Genomic DNA, 18,551 nt, shown 5'->3' with positions numbered 1-18,551 from the left:
AGGACAGGGCTGGCATGGAGGTGGTAGGCTGTACCCGCAGACAGTCTTCACTGGGATGGAGCCGCCCTGGGATGACAGTCTCCATCCCTCTTTTAGCCTGACTCAGGCTTGCGTGGCTTTGGGGGCTGCAGCCAACAGTGATGCCCTCTTCACTGTTCATGGCGATGGCCAAGCCTGGTCACCCTAGCTGTGTGAGGGGCCAGAATGTTCAGGGAATGTGTGTGTGTGTGTGTGTGTGTGTGTGTGTGTGTGTGTGGCAGCCCTGGGGATGGAACCCAGGGCCACTCTACCACCGAGCCCTTTTTATTATTATTTTTCCTTTTGAGATAGGGCCTCTCTAAGGTGCTCAGGCTGGCCTCAAACTTGTGGTCCTCCTGCCTCAGCCTCCCGAGTTGCCAGGCTTACAAGCACATGCCATTGCGCTGTTCTCAGGGAATTTTAAGAACTGCCTCAAATGGAAAAAAGAGAGAAAGAAAACCCTTTGGACTAAGCCATTTGGTGAGATAGGGACGGAGGGCCCAGGCTGAGGGGATGCCAAGACGGCCACAGGCCCACAGGGTGACACAGTCTGGTGGATCAGTCGTTTCCTGTTGGACCTGGAAAGGGGAGACATTTGTGACATAAACCAAGGTCACGGCCCTTGGAGGAAGCCCTGCTGGGATCAGTGATGCCCGCCTCACTTTCCTTGTGTGGGCCGGGGCGTGAACTCTTGGTGTTCTGTGTTTGAAGCAGCTTTCTGAGTCCCCTGTTTCCTCCAGAGGAGTTTGAGGAAGAGCTGAGGTGAAGGCAGCCACGGAGGACGAGCCACGGAGGGGGCGTGGCACGTCCTTTGGTCTCAGATGTAGGTTCTGGGGGGGGGAGTTGTTTTTGCAGGGCAGGGGTGGAAGGTCCCTGGCCCTTGCGCCTGCCCGGTGAGCCCCCTGCCTCAGAACCCGCCCCTCAGCCCGAGAGGCAGTCTGTGAAGCTGTCCTGTGTGACTGGGAGCAGTTTTCTGAGGCCCACCTTTTGTTCCTGCTGGGCCTCAGGCTGCTGGTGAGATGGGGTGGGTTCATTAGGCCAGTTCACTGGGGCAGAAATGGAGGGCTGAGCACATTTTGGGACTGGCTGGCGGCAGGACCGGAGCCCCTCTGCCAACACTTTGGCCTGTCCTTTCTCTGCACTGCTGTAGCCAGGGGCCATTCTGTGGTAGCATAAAGAGGAAGGGTTAGCGGGGAAGCCCCCGGCTGCTCCCGGTGCGCCACAGGGTTGGTGTGGGGTCTGCACGCGGAGGAGCTGCTGGGGGTCAGTGAGTCGGCCCAGTGCCACAGGACTAAGGTCTGGAAGGAGATGAGCAAGCCGGGCGCCGGGGTGCACTCTGTGATCCAGCTGCTCAGGAGGCGGAGGCAGGACGATTGCGAGGTCAAAGCCAGCCTCAGCAATGGCAAGGCACTAAGCAGCTCAGTGAGACCCTGTGTCTAAATAAAATGCAAAATAGGGCTGGGGATGTGGCTCAGTGGTCGAGTGCCTCCGAGTTCAATCCCTGGCATCTCCCCCACCCCCCAAAAATAAGCAAGATGGGCTCTGTGTGGAGGTCTTTGTCAGCCTCTCTAAGACCTTGGAGTTATAAAGAAATAAAATAAAAGTCTATCAACAACAACAACAAAAGACCCTGGAGTGGCCAAAGTTGTTCCCCGGAGACACCTTTCCAAAAGGTAACGTCTCCAGGGCCCGTCCTGGGCAACTAGAGGAGCCCTGGAGTGCTGTGAGGGTCCCACCAAACGTGACAGAAGAAAGGCTGCTTCCTGGGCTTGCCCACTCGGCCCAGGACAGAGCCAGTGGGTCAGGGCAGCCGCTGGAACAGAATCTGTGGGCGCGCTCGTGTGTGTGTGTGTGTGTGTGCGCGCGCGGGTGTGTACGCACGTGTGTGCTCCTGCACGCGTGTGCAGGGCGTGGGCTGCGAGCCCTCTGGCTTCCCTGCCTTCCCTGCCTTCCCGTCTTGGGCTGAGCGGGAGCGTCCCTTCCTGCTGGGGATTGGAGGGGTCTAGAGTCCACTCCAGCATCCCCTGGGGCCCCGGGTCCAAACCCCACCCAGGAAGACCCTTCTCTGCACTTGCTGTCCCTTCTGCTGCAGAGGCAGCCTCCCCTAGCCTGGTTCCAGGACCATCCTGGCGCCAGCCGGGGCTCCAGAGGTATCTGCAGGGAGCGGGTGGAAGGAGACCTGGGCTGCCTGGTGCCTTCTTGGTCCCTGCTGTTGGTCGTCCAAGACGGGGTTCTTCTCCAGGGATGAGAAGTGCCCTGGGGGTGGTTGGAAACCTGGGTTCCGGGCCCAGCTCTGCCGGTGACTCCCTGAGTAGCCTTGGCATGTTGCTTTGGCCTCTGGTCCTGGTTTCCCCTCTGTCACCTGGGGTCGTTAGCCCTGCTCTTTCACCGTGAAGAGCGGTGGCGAGGACCAGCCCTGACGCTGTGTGAAGTGGGAGTGGGTAAGGGCGTGTGGGCAGGGTGCCCGACCCCAGGCTCACTGGGGGGTCATGCACGGGGAGGGGGTGTCACTTGTTGGGTGGAGCCCTGTGCCTGGCCGGGGGTGCTCTGGGGACAGCAGGCGGAGAGGCCTGGCACCAGATCGGTGACTTCACTGTCCGTAAGAAATAGAATATGGTGTCTTTGGAAAACCATGCCCACATGGGCTGAGGCCACGTTCTCCCCCCAGGGCCCGGGTACAGAAAGCTCCTGTGCTTCAGGCCCCGGTGCCAGAGGAAGCCCCAGAGACTGGGCTGATGGAGTGGGGGGGCTCGCCCGCCGAGGAGAGGCTGGCCTTGTCCTGGGGGATGGGTGGGGACCTGCCCTGCAGCCCTGGCCATTTCTGAGGGCTGGGAGCAGAGGCCACCAGCTCATGTGTCCTCCCACTCAGGAGGTGAAGTGGGGGACGGGGGAGCTCCGGGGTGGGGAAGGGAGAATCTGGCTGTCGACACGGACCTGGGCCTGGCCTCGCTGGCTGGCCTTCCTGCTTCCTCGAGCCTGAGCTTGGCCCGCCTCTGGCCAGGCCAGCGTGGGCAGGAGGCTGTGGCTCCTGCGTGGGCTCTGCTGCCGGCTCTCCAGGTGGCCATGGCAGGGCTGCACCCCCTGACCTCCGCCTGTTCTGGAAAGCAGAGGGGTGGTGTGGGCCGTGCTGAGCACCCTGCGAGGCTGGGATTCTCGGAGACACGAGACCCAGCCCTAGTTGGCCATCGACTGAGCATTTAGCACATACCTTCCAAGTGTCAGTACTGCTGGGTGCTGGAATGCCACACAGTCAGAAGACAGTCTCTCCCTTGGGGAGTCTGTGCTCCAAGGAGGGAGACTTGTGGCATGGTGGACAGCGGGAGCTGAAGCAGTGAGGAGAGGGGGAGGGGTGGGATAAGGGGATTGCAGTTTTGTGTAGGGTGGGCAGACAGGGCTCAACCACAGTGGCATTTGGACAGACTGGGAGGAGGTGAGGGTGCAGCCATGCCACCATCTGAGGGAAGAGCATTCCAGGGAGAGGATAGAGCATGTGCAGAGGACCTGAGGCAGGAGCAGCCTGGTGATTTTAAGGGGCAGAGCGAGGGAGCCGGAGGGCAGGGGAGGAGGTCAGAGGGTTCAGGGCCAGAAGGCAGACCTTGTGTGGGCTTCCAGCTTCCAGCACAGGGGGAACCAGAGGAGAGCCTTTGTGGGGTTTGGAGCAGAGATGCTCGCTCAGCGTGTTGAGAATAGACAACGGAGTAGAGTCGGTACAGGGTGGCCAGGCGGGGGCCGACATGGACCAGGACAGCGAGAGGCAGGCTGCCTTGGGAACTTCTCAAAGTGGAGCCGGTGGGCTTCCCTGACTGTGGATGTGGGGCTGGGGGAGATGGGAAGGAGGGGTCTCGACTCAACCCCAGCTGCTGAGAGGTCATCGTTGCCACTAAGATGGGCAAATTGTGGATGTGGCAGATCTGGGGAGTGCGTGGGGGTCTCTTGGGGCCTGACCGATATCCACAGAGGTGCTTCCCAGGTGGCTGCGTGGAGCTGTAACTGGGGGTCCCAGCATCTGCCTAGGATCCCAATTCTGGGTGCTACTGGGTGCTGTGGATAGGAGATGACCTCGGGAGGGGTGTCACTGACCACCTGAGCGCCTGCTGCAGATTGGCCCTGGAGGGGGCAGTGGTTATAATCCAGCGCCTGTCCGCTGGGTTTGTGGTTGGGGAGGCAGAGCCTGCCTTGGTACGCGGTCCTCACTGTGGAATGAAAGTGAAAAGGTTCAGGCTGAGAGCGAGGGGCCGTGGAGGGTCAGGGTGGAGGACTCAGAACAGGCTTCAGGGGCCCTGCCCCAGGCCCGGAGGGACAAGCTGCACATGGCAGGGCCAGGCAGAGGAAGGACATTCCAGGGAGGAGGAACAGAGTGGGAGAAGGCCCAGAGGGTGTAGGCAAGAGGGGCTGGCTTGGCCCTGGTAAAGAGGCCAGAGGAAGAACTTGGGTGTTGTTCATGCCCTGCAGCGCAGAACTCTGGGACTTTGGGCAGTTTCTTAACTTTGCTGAGCCCCAGCTGCAAAACGGGAAGGCCCACCTCCTGCATGGGATTGCTCTGAGAGAATGTCAGGGTCCGATCGTTCAATTTGGGTGTGACACGCTCAGCCTGTCAACCTGGGGGCTCTCAGCCCTGCCCAGTGGGCCTCTTCCTGGTGGCCCAGCAAAGAGCAGAGCGTCAAGAGGGCCACCTTGGCAGTGCTGGGCTGCCTCAGGCCAGGCAGACCCGAGGGGTGAGGGGCTTCAAGTGCTCAGAGTCCTGGCTGCCCCTGGTGACCCTGTTCTATTTTAGGCTCCGTCTCAGCAGACGAGGAAGCTTGTCCCGCTGCAGTGCAGCTAATGACAGCCTGGAAAACTGGAAAACTCTTAAAACAGCCGTGCTATTTTGATCCCCAGGAGGTGGTCGCCACTTCTGCCCAGGCAGCATGAGCGTGGGTGGTTCTAAGGAGACCAAGGCTCTGATAGGAAGACGGTCACAGTCCAAATCACAGCCCTGTGACTGCACAGGATGCGCCCACAGCACTCCCTCACTCCCTGGGTGTCCGGCACCCTCTCTGCGCAGAGCTCTGGATTTAGGATAATTCTACCCTTGCCGTAGGACCCGGAAGGAGCCCCTGTCGCCTCCACCCGAATCCTCCTCAGGCCCAGTCCTGGCACAGGCAGGCCTCTGTCCCCGTGGGAGCAGGCCACAGAGGGCGCAGGCTGTGTCCACCGCCAGCCGAGACCTAGAGCTTTTTGTGCCCACAGGACATTTCTTCTGGGCTTTTTAATCAAAAATGGTTTGAAGTGGCTCTTGCCCAGTGGAGCTGTGGGTGGCTTCCTCCCCTTTCTAAGAAAGGGCTTCTAGGTGGGCCCCAGGCCTGGGGTGGCGTCTGGGGAAGGGTAGAGGCAGCCCGAGGTGGGGTGTGCTCACCTCTTCACTGTGCTGTGACGTAGCCGCGTTGGAGGGGGGCGGTGGTCCTGTGGTGGCTGTGGTTTGCGTTTAGGGAAAACAACATTGTTTTTTTCCTTTTTTGGTCTATTGCCTGATTTCTATGCAAAATGGACTCTCGAGCACAGGCTCAGTCCATCCTTAGAACAGCAGGCACGTGTCCCTTCTGCTGCGGCCACTGTCCTTCAGGGAGCCTTGGGGTCGTTCCCAACCCCGGAGTCACCTCCGGCCCACCTGAGGTTGAACCCAGGTGCGCTCAGCAGCGGAGCCACATCCCCAGCCCTTTTTCATATTTGATTTAAAGACAGGGTCTCGCAGAGTTGCTTCGGGCCTCGCTGTTGCTGAGGCTGGCTCTGAACTCTCGATCCTCCTGCCTCAGCCTCCTGAGCTGCTGGGATGACAGGCGTGCCACTTCTCCTGACTCAGCTCCAGCCCCCTGTGTGCTGGGTCCAGTCTTGGATTGGCTCCCTCACTCCTGTCTGGGCCTTGCCCTCCCCATCCCACCTCTCCCCCACCACTCCTCCTCTGTCCACCCTGTGGGTACACATTCTGGGTCCTCTTCCTGCCTCCATGTGCCCGCTGTCCTTCCTGACCCACCTGGGTGCCACCTCCCCTTCGACACCCTTTGTCCCGTAGTTCAGGGGCTGTGGTTGCTCTGCCATCATCTCCCACCTCCTCCACCAGACCAGGAGCCTCTGGGGGAGGGCAGGGCCTGCTGCCTGTCCTGCGTCCCCAGGGGAGGGGTCCGGGTGGCTCTCTGTGGGCTACAGGTGCTTTGTCGCTCCTCCCCTTACTGAGAAACCCTCCCCTGGAATCTCAGGAGCTGAGGCCTAAATGGCAGGACTGGGGCCAGAGCCCAGTTTGTGGCCCTGTCCCCTCGCTCCTCCTGGCATACCCTGCCCTCCCCCATGCCTCCATCCCCAGGGTCCCTGAGCGCCTCCTGTGGGGTCAGGAGCCAGCTTGGCCACTCCCTCTGCCTCACAGGACCCTGGGAGCTTTGGGCTGGTCCCCAGGCCCTGGGCAGGCCCACTCCAGCTCTGATTCTAGTGGAAGCACTTCCAGCTGTGGCCCAGCTGTTGGGAGACCCCACCCCTCTGGCCCCTGAGGCTTATGTAGAGGGACAACTGCTGTGCCACATCCTCTCCCGGATCAGAGACCTGTGGCAGGCCTGGTGGAGCCTGTGGGGGGTGAGAGGGCTGGGTGCAAGGCCAGCTGCCCGGGCCTCAGGGCATGGGGCGTGCGTGTTTGTGGGGGGCAGTGGGGCCCATGCTGATTCCGGCCTGCCCTCTCCTCCAGGCAAAGGCCGCCAAGGAGGAGCAGGAGGCGCGGAGGCTGCGGCTGCGCAGTGCGCAGTACCTGGAGCGCTACGTCTACCTGATCCTCTTCAACGCCTACCTCCACCTGGAGAAGGCTGGCTCCTGGCAGAGGCCCTTCAGCACGTGGATGCGGGAGGTGAGAGGCTGGTCCTCCTGTTCCTGTGTGCTGCCGGTGGGGACCTGGTGGCAGGCTACCCCGGGGAGAGGGCACTGTGTCATCTGTCCTACCCTGGGTCTTCTGCACTTGCGGGGTGAGTTAGGTCCCATGGGAGGCAGCGGTGGCCGCCTGCTGGGCTGGGAGCCTGCTCCGGGTGGCCCGTGGCTGGCTGGCTCAGGGCCTTGGGCACATCATTATTGCCCATCATCATTTCAGCCCTCGCTTGGTCCCTGCAGGGTGAAGGGTGGGGCTGTGGTGTCCCTGCCCCCACCTCCTTCCTGCTGTGACCTTGGACAAATTGGTCCCTTCTCCAAGCCTGCCATCCCAACACTAAAGTGGGAATAACCTTAGTGGTTGGCATCCACTCAGAAGGTGGCGTTGGGTACACTGAGTGCCATCCGCCAGACCCAAGCCCACCACGTGTGCTCAGGAGGAGACGGAGCACAGAGGAGTTTTGTTTAGGGTCATCGTTAGGACGATGTTCACGCCTTGGCACCCCCAGGTCAGGAGATGGACTCCTTCCCCCTCAGCAGAGCAGCCTACATTTACCCTCTGCTAGGAAGCCAGGCCACCAGACCTCACCAGAGAGGCCTGGTGACTCTAATTTGGACTCAGGACTGGAGTTGCTGGCCATCCAGCCAGAGTGGGTAGGAAGGTGTGGGGGTTCAGGCAGGGGTGCTGGTAGGTTCAGAGCTGTGGGGGAGCAGAGGCAGGGAGACCCTGCAGCCTCATATGGCAGTCAGGGGGACTGCTGAGGACAGGCCTTTGGGTGGTCCTTGGGACATGGCGGTGGGGAAGCACAGGAAATGAGCCCTCCTGCCCTTGGGTGGGTGTTGGGTCAGCAAGAGCTGGGGGGACACCAGGGCCACCCTGTGGACGTGCCTGGGCCCAGCTTCCTCTTGCAGCCCCTGAGGTGGGTGGAAGCGTGGGGGTGGGGACAAGGAGGTTTCTGTCTTGGGCTTTGCTTGGGAGAAGGTATCGGGACTCAGGAGCTGGGAGGAAGCTCGAGCCCCTCCCAGCTGAGCCTGGGTGTGGGGGAGGGGATGCTGAGGAGGGAGAGCTGCTGGTCTGGGCAGGACCGAGGCTCCAGCCCCAGGACCCCTCAGCCCCTCTCTCCTGGGAGGGTGCCTGGGGGTGAGCATTGCCCAGGGAGAGGAAAGAAGGACGCATTCCACTTACTCTAAGTCCCCAGGGTGGTGGGAGAGAGGAGGGGAAGGCTGTTGGGTGCTGGTGTTGGGTAGTGGGGCCGCATGCTGAGTGTCCAGGGAGCTGTGGGTGCAGAGGCCTGGAGCCCGACATGCAGCCCCGGGGTTCCTCTGCCTTCTCCAGCCTCTCCCTGGGCCCAACTGGGGTGCCCAGAGGTCCACCCGGGCAGCTCTCTGCCCTCCCGTGCCCTCCCGAGTAGAGGCCACTGACCTGATTGGAGGAAGCCAAGGCTCAGGGAAGTGAGCAGAGGGGTGCACAGACCCGCGGGGCCCAGTGAGGGGAGGAGGGCGTGACACACTGCCCTACTCGCCCCTCCCCAGGTGGCATCGAAGGCCGGCGTCTATGAGATCCTGGACCGGCTGGGCTTCCCTGAGCTGGAGAGCCTGGAGGACCAGCCCTTCTCAAGGCTGCGACACCGGTGGCAGGAGCAGAACCTCGGTCCTGAGCCCTCTGCTGCTGGGGACTTCCTGTAGGGGCTTCCCTGCCTCTCCTGCAGGGCTGGGGGGACCCTGTGTCTCTGGCCAGGACTGGCCCTGGGGCTGCCTGGAGAGCCCGGGCGGGAGCCTTTTGGGAGAGAGCTTCGTGTGGGACATGCAGACGGCACAGCCGCTCCTGGTAACCGAGAGCACGTGGAGGAGCCTCCAGGGAACTACAGGGTGGACACCTTGCAGGCTGGCTGGCACTCGGCTTCCGAGGAGCGCCCCCCTCTGGTGCCCACAGCTAACCGCCACCTTCCGTCCTCTCCAGTCCCTCTCAGTGGCTCTGAGCCCTGCGGGGCTGGTTCCTTCCTTTCTTGCTCCCTTCACCCTCCCCTTTGCCGCCTGAGCCCTGGCTGTGGGTCCCTGGCTGCCCGAGGTGAGGGGACAGTGCTCTGGGTGATTGATCAGTTTTCTTGTGTCTCCTGCCTGTCCCCAGCCTGGGCACTGGGAGGACAACGGCATGGCGCTGGGCTGCCGGGGCCTTTCCCTCCTTCCCACTCCCCTGGGGCTGGCAGGATGGCAGAGGTCCCCAACCAGCTTGAAATCCCTCTTAGGAGAGGAAGAAGTCTCCAGCACAGCCGGAAGTTCTGCTCCGTTTGCCCAGCAGCCTGGGCTGCAGGTGCGGAAGAGCCAGAGCCTGGGGCTGTGGCCCCTCTGCTCCTCCTTCCTGTCCCACCCATGCAAGATGGCCCCACCTGCTGCTGGGAGCCCCAAGGACTTCAGATCCACAACAGGCTCCGGGGTGGCCCTTGTGAACCGTGGAATGTGGGACTGGGCCAAGGATGCAGGAGGGTCACCTGATTCCAGCCCGTCCTCACAGAGGATCCTTGAGCTGTCTTCCCAGCCGCAGGAAGGGCCAGACACCGCTGAGGCAGGTCACTGGAGCTACCTCGCCCAGTTGAAGGCGGCACGGAGAAGTGACAGAAAGGGCCGTGTGGGTTGAGATTGCCTCTCCTCTGTTTGGAGGCTGGTGTTTGCTGAAACCCAGGCCCTGGGCAGTGAGTAGCCTGTCCTCCCGCCTGGCCATGGGGCCAGGGAGGCCTCTCTGGGGAGCTCATGCCCATCTGCAGAAAATTAGGAGGTGCCCTTCTCGTTGGCTGCCATATCTGAAAGGGAGAGAGGAGGCCAAAGCTGTCTACTTGTGCCCAGTGTTGGGAAGTAGGGACCCTCTTAGCTGAATTATTTTTGCAAAACTACTGTATGTCTGCTCACTACCTTTTCAGATTGTTTTATAATTTTGCATGTACTCAAAAATTTTAATTTCTTTGCAGACAAGGTCTAGCTGAGGAGTCAGAGACTGGGGCTACACTGGGAGGGATCTCTGTGTTCTCATGGTTGACCCTGACTTTCAGCTGTGCTGGGACCACTGGCCGATCACTTCACCTCTCTGCCTCAGTTTCCCCATCTGTAAAATGGGAGAATAATACTTGCCTACCTACCTCACAGGGGTGTTGTGAGGAATCATTTGTGATTTTATTTTATTTTTTTTTGTACAGAGCTTTTTGGCATTAAAAACAGCTTAAATGTGAAGTGGGCCCAGCTGCTGGTTTATCTTTAGTGTGAAACAGATATTGTAGAGGAGACACAAGTTGGGGACCTGCCTCTTCAGAGGGAGGCTGGCTGCACAGAGTTGAGTGCAGAGACTGCCATTAGCACTCCTGATCTTAGAGAAGGTGGCTTTTAAGGTATCCTTCTCCCTCCTTCCAATCCCTCATCATTCCTTCCCATCTCACACTGGACACCTCAGGCTGTCACGCTTCCATAAAGTGACATGACAAGCTAATTCTCACTAAAGTGTGAAGAACTACCATATCTAGGGAGTACGTATGCAACAAAGTTTACTTTAAGGCCTTTAAAGGAAGGTGGGGGCTGGGGCTGGGGCTCACTGGTAGAGTGCTTGCCTAGTATATGTGAGGCACTGGGTTCGATCCTCAGCACCACATATGAATAAATAAAAAATAAAATCAAAGTCTATCAACAACTAAAAAATAGATAAATATAAAAAAAGGAAGATGGACTTTAGCCTCCACTTCCTCTTCATTCTCTGTTGCCATTCCTATGCCCTACTCTCTGGTTTTATTTATTTATTTTTTGGTACTAGGGATTGAAAACGGGCATTTTACCACTGAGATACATACCCAGCCCTTTTATTTTATTTTTTATTCATTTTTTAGTTGTAGTTGGTACAGTATCTTTATTTATTTGTTTTTCTGTGGTGCTGAGGATCGAACCCAGTGCCTCACACCTGCAAGGCAAGTGCTCTACCACTGAGCCCCAGCCCCAGCCCTTTTATTTTTCATTTTGAGACAGGATCTCACTGAATTTCTGATGCTGGCCTCCAACTTGAGATTCTCCGTCCTCAGCCCCCTGAGCCACTGGGATTAGAGGCATGTGCCCAATTGCCTTTGAAACATTTTCGTGGTTACATAACATTTGATTGTGTGGATAATTAATAACTTTGATAAATTAATCCCTTTATTCTAGGGCATTTCATTTACTTTGTGGTCATTTAGACTTTTTACTTCTGAGATAAAATGTAGCTACCAACAATGCACAAATCTTTTTTTTTTTTGGTACCAGGGATTGAACTTGGGGGGCAGGCAACTGCTGAGCCCCATCTCCGGCCCTATTTTGTATTTTATTTAGAGACAGGGTCTCAATGAATTGCTTAGGGCCTCACTAAGTTGCCCAGGCTGGCTTTGAACTTGCGATTCTCCTGCCTCAGCCTCCCCAGCTGCTGGGATGGCAGGCGTGCGCCACTGCGCTGGGCTGAATTGGTATTTTTGTAACGGATGCTGTGGTGAGGTCCACAGTTGTTTTATGTTTATTAGTCATTTATATTTTCTCTTTCTTGAGTCATCTGCATCCTTTGCTATTTTTTCCCTTTATCTTATTGATTTGTTAGGATGGCGACACTTTATTCTGTTTGTTGTATTTGTTTTTAGCTTTAAAACATCACCAGGGTCTTGAGGCTGTGGCTCAGTGTTAGAGCACTCGCCTCACATGTGTGAGGCCCTGGGTTTGATCCTCAGCACCACATACAAAATAAATAAAGGTATTGATTGTGTTCATTTGCAACTAAACAGACAAACACCATCAGACACACGTGCTCCCTTCCAGCCCACCCTCTCCATTCCCGTGGCCTCAGTCCACCCTGGAGCTGACCCATTTCTGGATCAACAATTGGCTTATTTCGTGAAGTTCTTTGTTAAGCACGCGTGTGTCCAGCTCTATATTGGACTTCTTTCCCAGTCCTCCTCTTGTTCAATCTGCGATGAGACCCGAGTAACTCATCCCGTTGTGCAGCTAGAGTTCTGGTTCCCAGCCCTTGCTCAAGTCAGGGGCGGCTGCTGGAGCCAACTGCGGGTGTGGGGAGCCTCTCTGCCATTTCCAGTGATGGGGGAGAGACTGTCAAACCCTCTAGGAAATGCAGGAGCTGGGGTAATTGGGGGAGAGGCCCAAGAGGAAACATTTTGGGGATAGTCTGGCAAGTTCTGGCGGTTCTCAGACACAGTGCTCTTCAACCCCTGTGTGCCTTCAAGAGGTTCCCTCCCACCCCACATGCCTGTTTCCCATGAGTCACACTGATAGAGTGTCTGTGACGTGCCTTGGCACCTCCTCTCATTGGTTCTTTGTCCCACATGCCCACGTTTCCAAGGAGGGGTCCAGGGCCGTGTGTGCTCTCGAAGCCACGAGCTCGCTTCCTTTAACTCAGCGTGGTGTCGGCCAAGTTAGAGACCAGCAGCTCATGAAACCCCCCTTCCCTATTCCCAGCTCCTCTGAGGTCACTTGTTATTGTTTGGAGGTGAGGTGTCCCCCAAAAGCTCAAGTATGAGACAATGCAAGAAGGTTCAGAGGAGGAATGTCTGGGTGGTGAGAGTCTTGACCCAGTCAGTGAATTAATCCCTGATGGGGATTGACTGAGGGGTCATTGAAGGCAGGGGGTGTGGCTGGGGGAGGTGGGCATGGGGCGTGGCTTTGGGGGATATATTTGTCTCTGGAGAGTGGATACAAATATATCCACTAGTATCTCCCTCCCTCTCCTTCCCTTCTTCCCTTTCTCCCTCCCTCTCTCCTCCTCCCTCCCTCTCTCTTTCCTCTCCCTCCTCCCTTTCTCCCTCCCTCTCTCTCTGCCCTCTGATCGCCATGTGAGCTGCTTCCCTCTGCCACACTCTTCCACCATGATGATCAGCCTCACTTCCAGCCCCGAGGAAAGGACCCGGCTGTCTAGGGACTGAGACCTCTGAAATTGTGAACCCCTAAATAAACTTTTCCTCCTTTAAAATTGTTCTGCTCAGGTCCTTTTAGTCACAGCAGCAAAAAATCCTGACTAAAACACTAGTCTTCTAAATTTTTGCCAGTCTGATAAGGAAAAAAAAAATTTTTATTTTTATCTAAGTATGACTTTCCCAGATTACTAAGAGCTTGGACTATTTTCTTATGTATTTATCAGCCATTTGAATGTGATTCTTATGGATTTTCCCATTCCCACTGAGTTTTTACAATATAATGGCTATACATTTTTTAAGTATTTTTAGGACACTGTGTTATATATAGTGGTGGGTGGGGTTCATTCTGGCATATTCATGAATGCATAGAAAGTAGTTTTTGCATTCCCGTCCCCAGTACTGTCCCTTCTCTCACCTCCTCCCTCCAGCAGTCCCTGTACCCTATTTATTTGCCTTCTATCTATTTATTTTTTATTAGTGCATTACAGTAATTTATAAAACTAGAGTGAATTGTGATATGTTCAGACATAATTTGTTCAACTTTATTCCCCGATTCTCCCTTTGATAAGGCTTCTTCCTTTTTTTTTTGGTACTAGAGATTGAACCCAGGGTGATTTACCACTGAGCCACATCCCCAGTGAGACAGAGTTTCACCAAGTTACAAGACCCTAATTGCCAAGGCTGGCCTTGAACTTGCAATTCTCCTGCCTCGAGCCTCCTGAATCCCTGGGATTATAGGTGAGCATCACTGTGTCCACCTAGGCATTAATTTTTAGTGTGGTCTGTTTCATAGATCAGTACGTAGATAGCGTAGTAGGTAGGTAGCAAGCTTTCCCCTCCAGTTCACCTCTTGTCTTGCAACTTTTAAAATCTGTTGTTGTGGGTTGTAGGTTATGACAAAGTCAAATTCATACATTTTGTATTTCATGTCAATGTAAGCAGGTCTTCCTGCCCAAGGTGTCTTATCCATATTCTGTGTTTTCTTTGAATGTTTTCATAGTATGTGTTATAGATTCCTGTGAATGACATGAAATAGAAAATATAATTTTTTTTCCAAGTGGATCTGCAATTAGCCCACGTTATTAATTGAGTAACCACCACCTTGTGCTACTTGAACTACAGCCTTTGTCCTGTGTCGGGGTCCCCCAGGTCCATGGGTTCGTGGTGTGGATGGATGCCTGGTTGTCACTGCCCCTGGCATTCATCATTCTTGCAGTAACCTTGTGACCCTCTGTGCTCTGGAGGGGCAGGACCCAGGCTGAGCCAGCCTGCGCACCCCATCCTTCTGCGGGCTGCCCCCCAGGGCTGGGCACGAGACTCAGCCGACTGTGAGGCCCCGGCAGAGCTCATGCTGGGTGTTTCAGTGAGTGACCAGGAGAGTCCTAATTATTAGGGAACTTAAGGGAGAGGCTAGAAACGGCTGCAGCTGTCACACAGCCGTGGGGTGAGAACAAACCCGAGAAGGGAACAACCAGCTGAGGGACAATGACATTGTACGCCTGTGTCCACCACAGCTGAGCGGGAGCCCCTGAGCCCCAGGAACCTTTAGCAGGCCGCCCTCTTAGTGTGCAAGGGAGCTGCCCGGGGTCTGTGAGGCCAGGAGCCGTGCCCACCCTGCGCTGGTCATCAGCGTCCTCAGGTTCATGGCCTCCTCCCCACCCACCTTCCTGTCACTCCTCCCTTCCTTCTGTGTTTCTGGGCTGTTCTCAGGTACTGTCATTTCCAAATCGATTTTAGAATAAACAACTGACTTCTGTTTTAAAATCCCCTTGGTATGTTAATTAGTATCATTAAATAGTTCAATATTTATTGGCTCAGCGAGGGAAATGGACACAATATCGTGTCTCCCAGGAAGGTGGCCATTCCCACCTGTGCTTATTAAAGTTTCTTTTGTGTCTTTTAGTGAAAGTTAACACCCTTCTTATAGAAGTCATGCCTATTTCTCATGGAGTTTTTTATGGTTTTAAAATTGAATTTTTGTGATTATAATTCTTCTATTACAGTTTCTAACTCATTATTGTTGAGATAGATAATTTAAAAATTCATTTTAAATTTGGCCATATTCCTAAGCTTAATAACTTTAACAGGTTTTTTTAAAAAAATCTTTCTTGAAATTTGGAACTAGATATTTGTACTATTTGGAAATAATAATTATTTTATTTCTTTTTCTTTTTGTTTTAGTGGTACTAGGGATTGGGTGCAGAAGCACTCTACTACTGAACAACAGCCCCAGGCCCTTTTATTTTTTTATTTTTAATTTCTTTGTAGTGCTGGGAATTGAACCCAGAGCCTCATGCATGCGAGGCAAGCATAGCGATCTACCAGCAGAGCTACATCCCAGCCCCTGTTTTTTATTTTGAAACAGGGTCTCACTAAATTGCTGAGGCTGGCCTCCAACTTATCCTCCTGCCTCAGTCTCTCTACAGGCTGGGATTCCAGGCATGTGCCACCATGCTCAGCTGTTTAATTTTTTTCTGCTATTTATATTTAGTATTTTTCTTATTATGTAGGCTAGTTCTTCCTGCACAATATGAAATAATGATCGTTCTTACTCCTAAGTCTAATGATAAGAATATTTTTAATGCTCCATCACTAACTCTAATTCTTGATCTAGACTTAGTTTAGATGCCCTTATGATAAAGAAATCTCCTCTAATTCCTGGTTTGTAGCCTCTTCCGTACTTAGAATCCTCCTCATACCTGTCATCGCGTCCCCGCCGCCTGTGGCTGTTCCCTGGGTTGGTGAGATGGGAGTGGACTCGAGGGGCTTCGTGTTGCACACAGGGAGGTTGCGTCGTTGTTCTTTGAGCTCAAGTTCTTTGCAAGAATTTTGGAAAGACTCTGAAGAATGTGGGCCACCTCCAGCCCCTCGGAAGGGAAGCCTGGGGTGTGGGGGGTCCTGGGAGCCCTGGGTGAGGACAGCTGTGAAGCCTGGACAGGGGACTGTAGTCACAGGAGATGACTCTGCCTGCTGCACGGAGAACAGGTCCTTGTCCCTGGTCCTTGGGTGCCCATCAGTGCCGGCCCAGTTAGGCCTACGTCTCCTTGCCTGAGACACGTAGGGTTGCTCACCCTGAAGAGCTTTCCAGGAAGGTTTGCTGAGAAGGGGAGCCGGTCCCAGCGGGAGTGGGTCTTTGGCGGGGTGGCAGGTGCAGCAGAGTACTAATGGTGTACGTCTTTGTGTCCCCACACACCCCACACGGTAGGGTCCCCAGTGTTTCCTGGGTGAACAGAGCCTTACTGGATACCTTCTCCACCCCTCCCCGTCTGCTCCTTCAGCTCTAACATGGAGTGGATACTGCCTCCTCCTGCTGCTTCCTCTGAGCAGGGCAGGATTTCTCAGCTCTCAGTGACAGGCCATTTCCTGGGTATTGCCTCCAATCAGGCCTCCTCCCCACGAGTGCTTCTGTGCCCCTCACCTGTTTTGCTGTCCCTGTGGCCAAGCTGTGCATGAGGAACCAGAGACTCAAAGAGGAAGCCCCTTGCCTCAGGGCGCCCAGCAAGCACCGCCCAGCACACACCTGGCCTGCGAAGGCCGGTCTTCCCAATGGATCTTTTTGCCCAATGTTGGTACAACAAAGACAAAGAGCAGGCAAATGCTTTTAGGGTTAGTTGGGAGACATGACTAGGGAAGAAATGCAGGAAAAATCTAAGGCACTAAGTTTGTGCAAGCAGCTGGGCGGGGTGGGGCATGCCTGTAATCCCAGTGCTCGGGAGGCTGAGGCGGGAGGTTCACGAGTTCAAAGCCAGCCTCGGCAACTCAGCAAGGCCCTAAGCAACTCAGTGAGACCCTGTCTTTAACTAAAATACAAAAAAAGGCCGGGGATGTGGCTCAGTGGTTAAGCGCCCCTGGTTTCAGTCCCCAGTGCCAAGGGGAAAAAATTAAATCTGTCCAAGTCAAGTCCTGACGTTATGTTCAGATACTTGACACAGGATGATGGGGATCGGCTACTGTCTCGCAGTCGGCTCCCTGCAGCACCTACCTAGAGCTCAGATAAGGAGCCCCATGATGACTCCTGGCCTACGAACCAACCCATTTGCATGGTTTGTTTAATAAACAAATTTGCATGGTCAAAATGGTCTGCAAGGGGCTTGGAAGCCTCTTGGGTTCTTAAGAGAGCTGAGTGGTTCCTGGCCGTCTCGTCTGCACTGGTGGTTGGTTCTGCAAACCTTGGTTTGGTTTTCCAAATCATAAGCAGATGTGCGTGCCGGCGGCCGGCCTGGCTTACACACAGGCCCGTCTCTCCTCTGTGCAGCTTGTTCTGTCAGCAGTGGGAAGGGGCACCCAGCCCGCTGGACACCTTCCGCAGGGGCCTCTAACCGCTGGCTGCTCTTAGCAGCCAGGTTGGGGCAGGGGAGGCTGAGGGAAAGGAAGGGAGGGGCCTCTGGTCCAGTCTGCATGGCCGGAGCGAGATGCCCTCCTGAATGGGATCCTAGTTGGAGTGAGCTCTACTCCGAGCCTGTGTAATATGTCCAGGCAACTCTACTGCCCTGGGCATCTAAAAAGAACCACAACAAGAACACTCTCCTGTCACCGAGCAGTCAGAGTGACAGAGAAGGAGGGCCAGCCTGCCAAGAATGGTGGTGACGTGGGGCTCGGTAAGTGTTCCCTGCCTTCCTTTAGGCTCTCTGGAATTCCCAGGTCCACCTGGCCACCTCCTGTGGCCCAGAAGAGGGCACGGGAACTGGGGCTGCTCACAGGGTGCCCCAGCTCTGGCCCCGGGAGAGCTGTGTGCTGCCCAGGGTGGGGAGGGTCACTTCCCAACGCTTGAAGCAGGGGGGCCAGGAACCTCCCAGTGCAAGACGGACCCAGGCGGAGGGAAGGGCGGAGGGAAGGGAGGAACAGCCCCCTGCCCTGGCTACGGGGAGGAGAGTCATTTAGGATCCCTCAGTCCCTTCCCTGCTAAGGGAAGACTGAAGGGCACTGTGGACTGGGGCAGGCTGCAGACCTACCTACTCAGTGCCACTGGCCACAAGACACCACTGCTTCACATAGCACTTCTCTCAGCAACTAAATAGCTGAGGGACTTTGGGCAAGTGATCAGACCTGAGCCTCGGTTTCCTCATCTGTAAAATGGGGCTCTTGGGAAACTCAGATGAGATAATGCATATTGACTCAGGTCCAGTCCCACGGCCGGCACTTAAGCAATGGGAGATAAAGGTAAAAACAAACAGAACATCACCGGAAGCCCCTTCCCCACCTTGATGACGCGGAGGATGAGTCTTGGGGGCAGGGACCTCAGAGCAAGTCCTGCTTCCCAAAACACCAGCTCCCTAAGCTGTGGGACAGTTTCCAGGTACAGGGGGGAAGAGTTGGCCTTTCTGGGTGGCGGAGGGCAGCTGCTCATCTGCAAAGGGAAGCCCCCTAAGGTGAGGAGGCTGGAGCCCAGAGCGTTCCCTCAGCCCAGGGCAGCTCTTCTTGGCTTCCTGTACCAGGAGCAGGGCTCCGGTGTCCCTCGGTCCCCGCCCCTGTCCTCCTCCCCTCCCTCTGCTGTCCCTTCCCCTCGCACTTTCCTCAGCACCTGCACCTCCCCCGACCCTGGTCACTCTCTCCTCCGCTGTCAGTCACCTTAATTCACTTTGGATTTCCCTTTCACACCAGCTTTGTGGGAACACTGAGGTGAACAGGCCATGGTCCCTGCCCTCCGTGAGCTCACGGTCCTGTGCAGAGTGGGGGTGGAAATACCTGTCAACATTCACTCGTTCATTTAGCAACATTTATTGAGAACCTACT

At 55.7% G+C, this 18,551-nt stretch overlaps 1 protein-coding gene across 6 annotated transcripts in view; it reads left to right on the top strand.

The window, feature by feature from the left end:
* Nucleotides 1-10,119, top strand: part of Pald1 (phosphatase domain containing paladin 1) — an 80,575-nt gene extending 70,456 nt beyond the window's left edge. For all 6 annotated transcript variants that reach the window (XM_071611193.1, XM_071611192.1, XM_071611195.1 and 3 more), the window contains exons 19-20: nt 6,728-6,883; nt 8,431-10,119. In XM_071611193.1, coding sequence (XP_071467294.1) covers nt 6,728-6,883; nt 8,431-8,583 — 309 coding nt within the window. In that variant the 3' untranslated portion in view covers nt 8,584-10,119. The remainder of the gene's footprint in view (nt 1-6,727; nt 6,884-8,430) is intronic.
* The last annotated feature ends 8,432 nt before the right edge of the window (nt 10,120-18,551 follow it).

Source organism: Marmota flaviventris, chromosome 4 (genome assembly GCF_047511675.1).
Source record: "Marmota flaviventris isolate mMarFla1 chromosome 4, mMarFla1.hap1, whole genome shotgun sequence".
Taxonomy (NCBI): Eukaryota; Metazoa; Chordata; class Mammalia; order Rodentia; family Sciuridae; genus Marmota; species Marmota flaviventris.
This window is presented reverse-complemented; position numbering and strand designations above follow the sequence as displayed.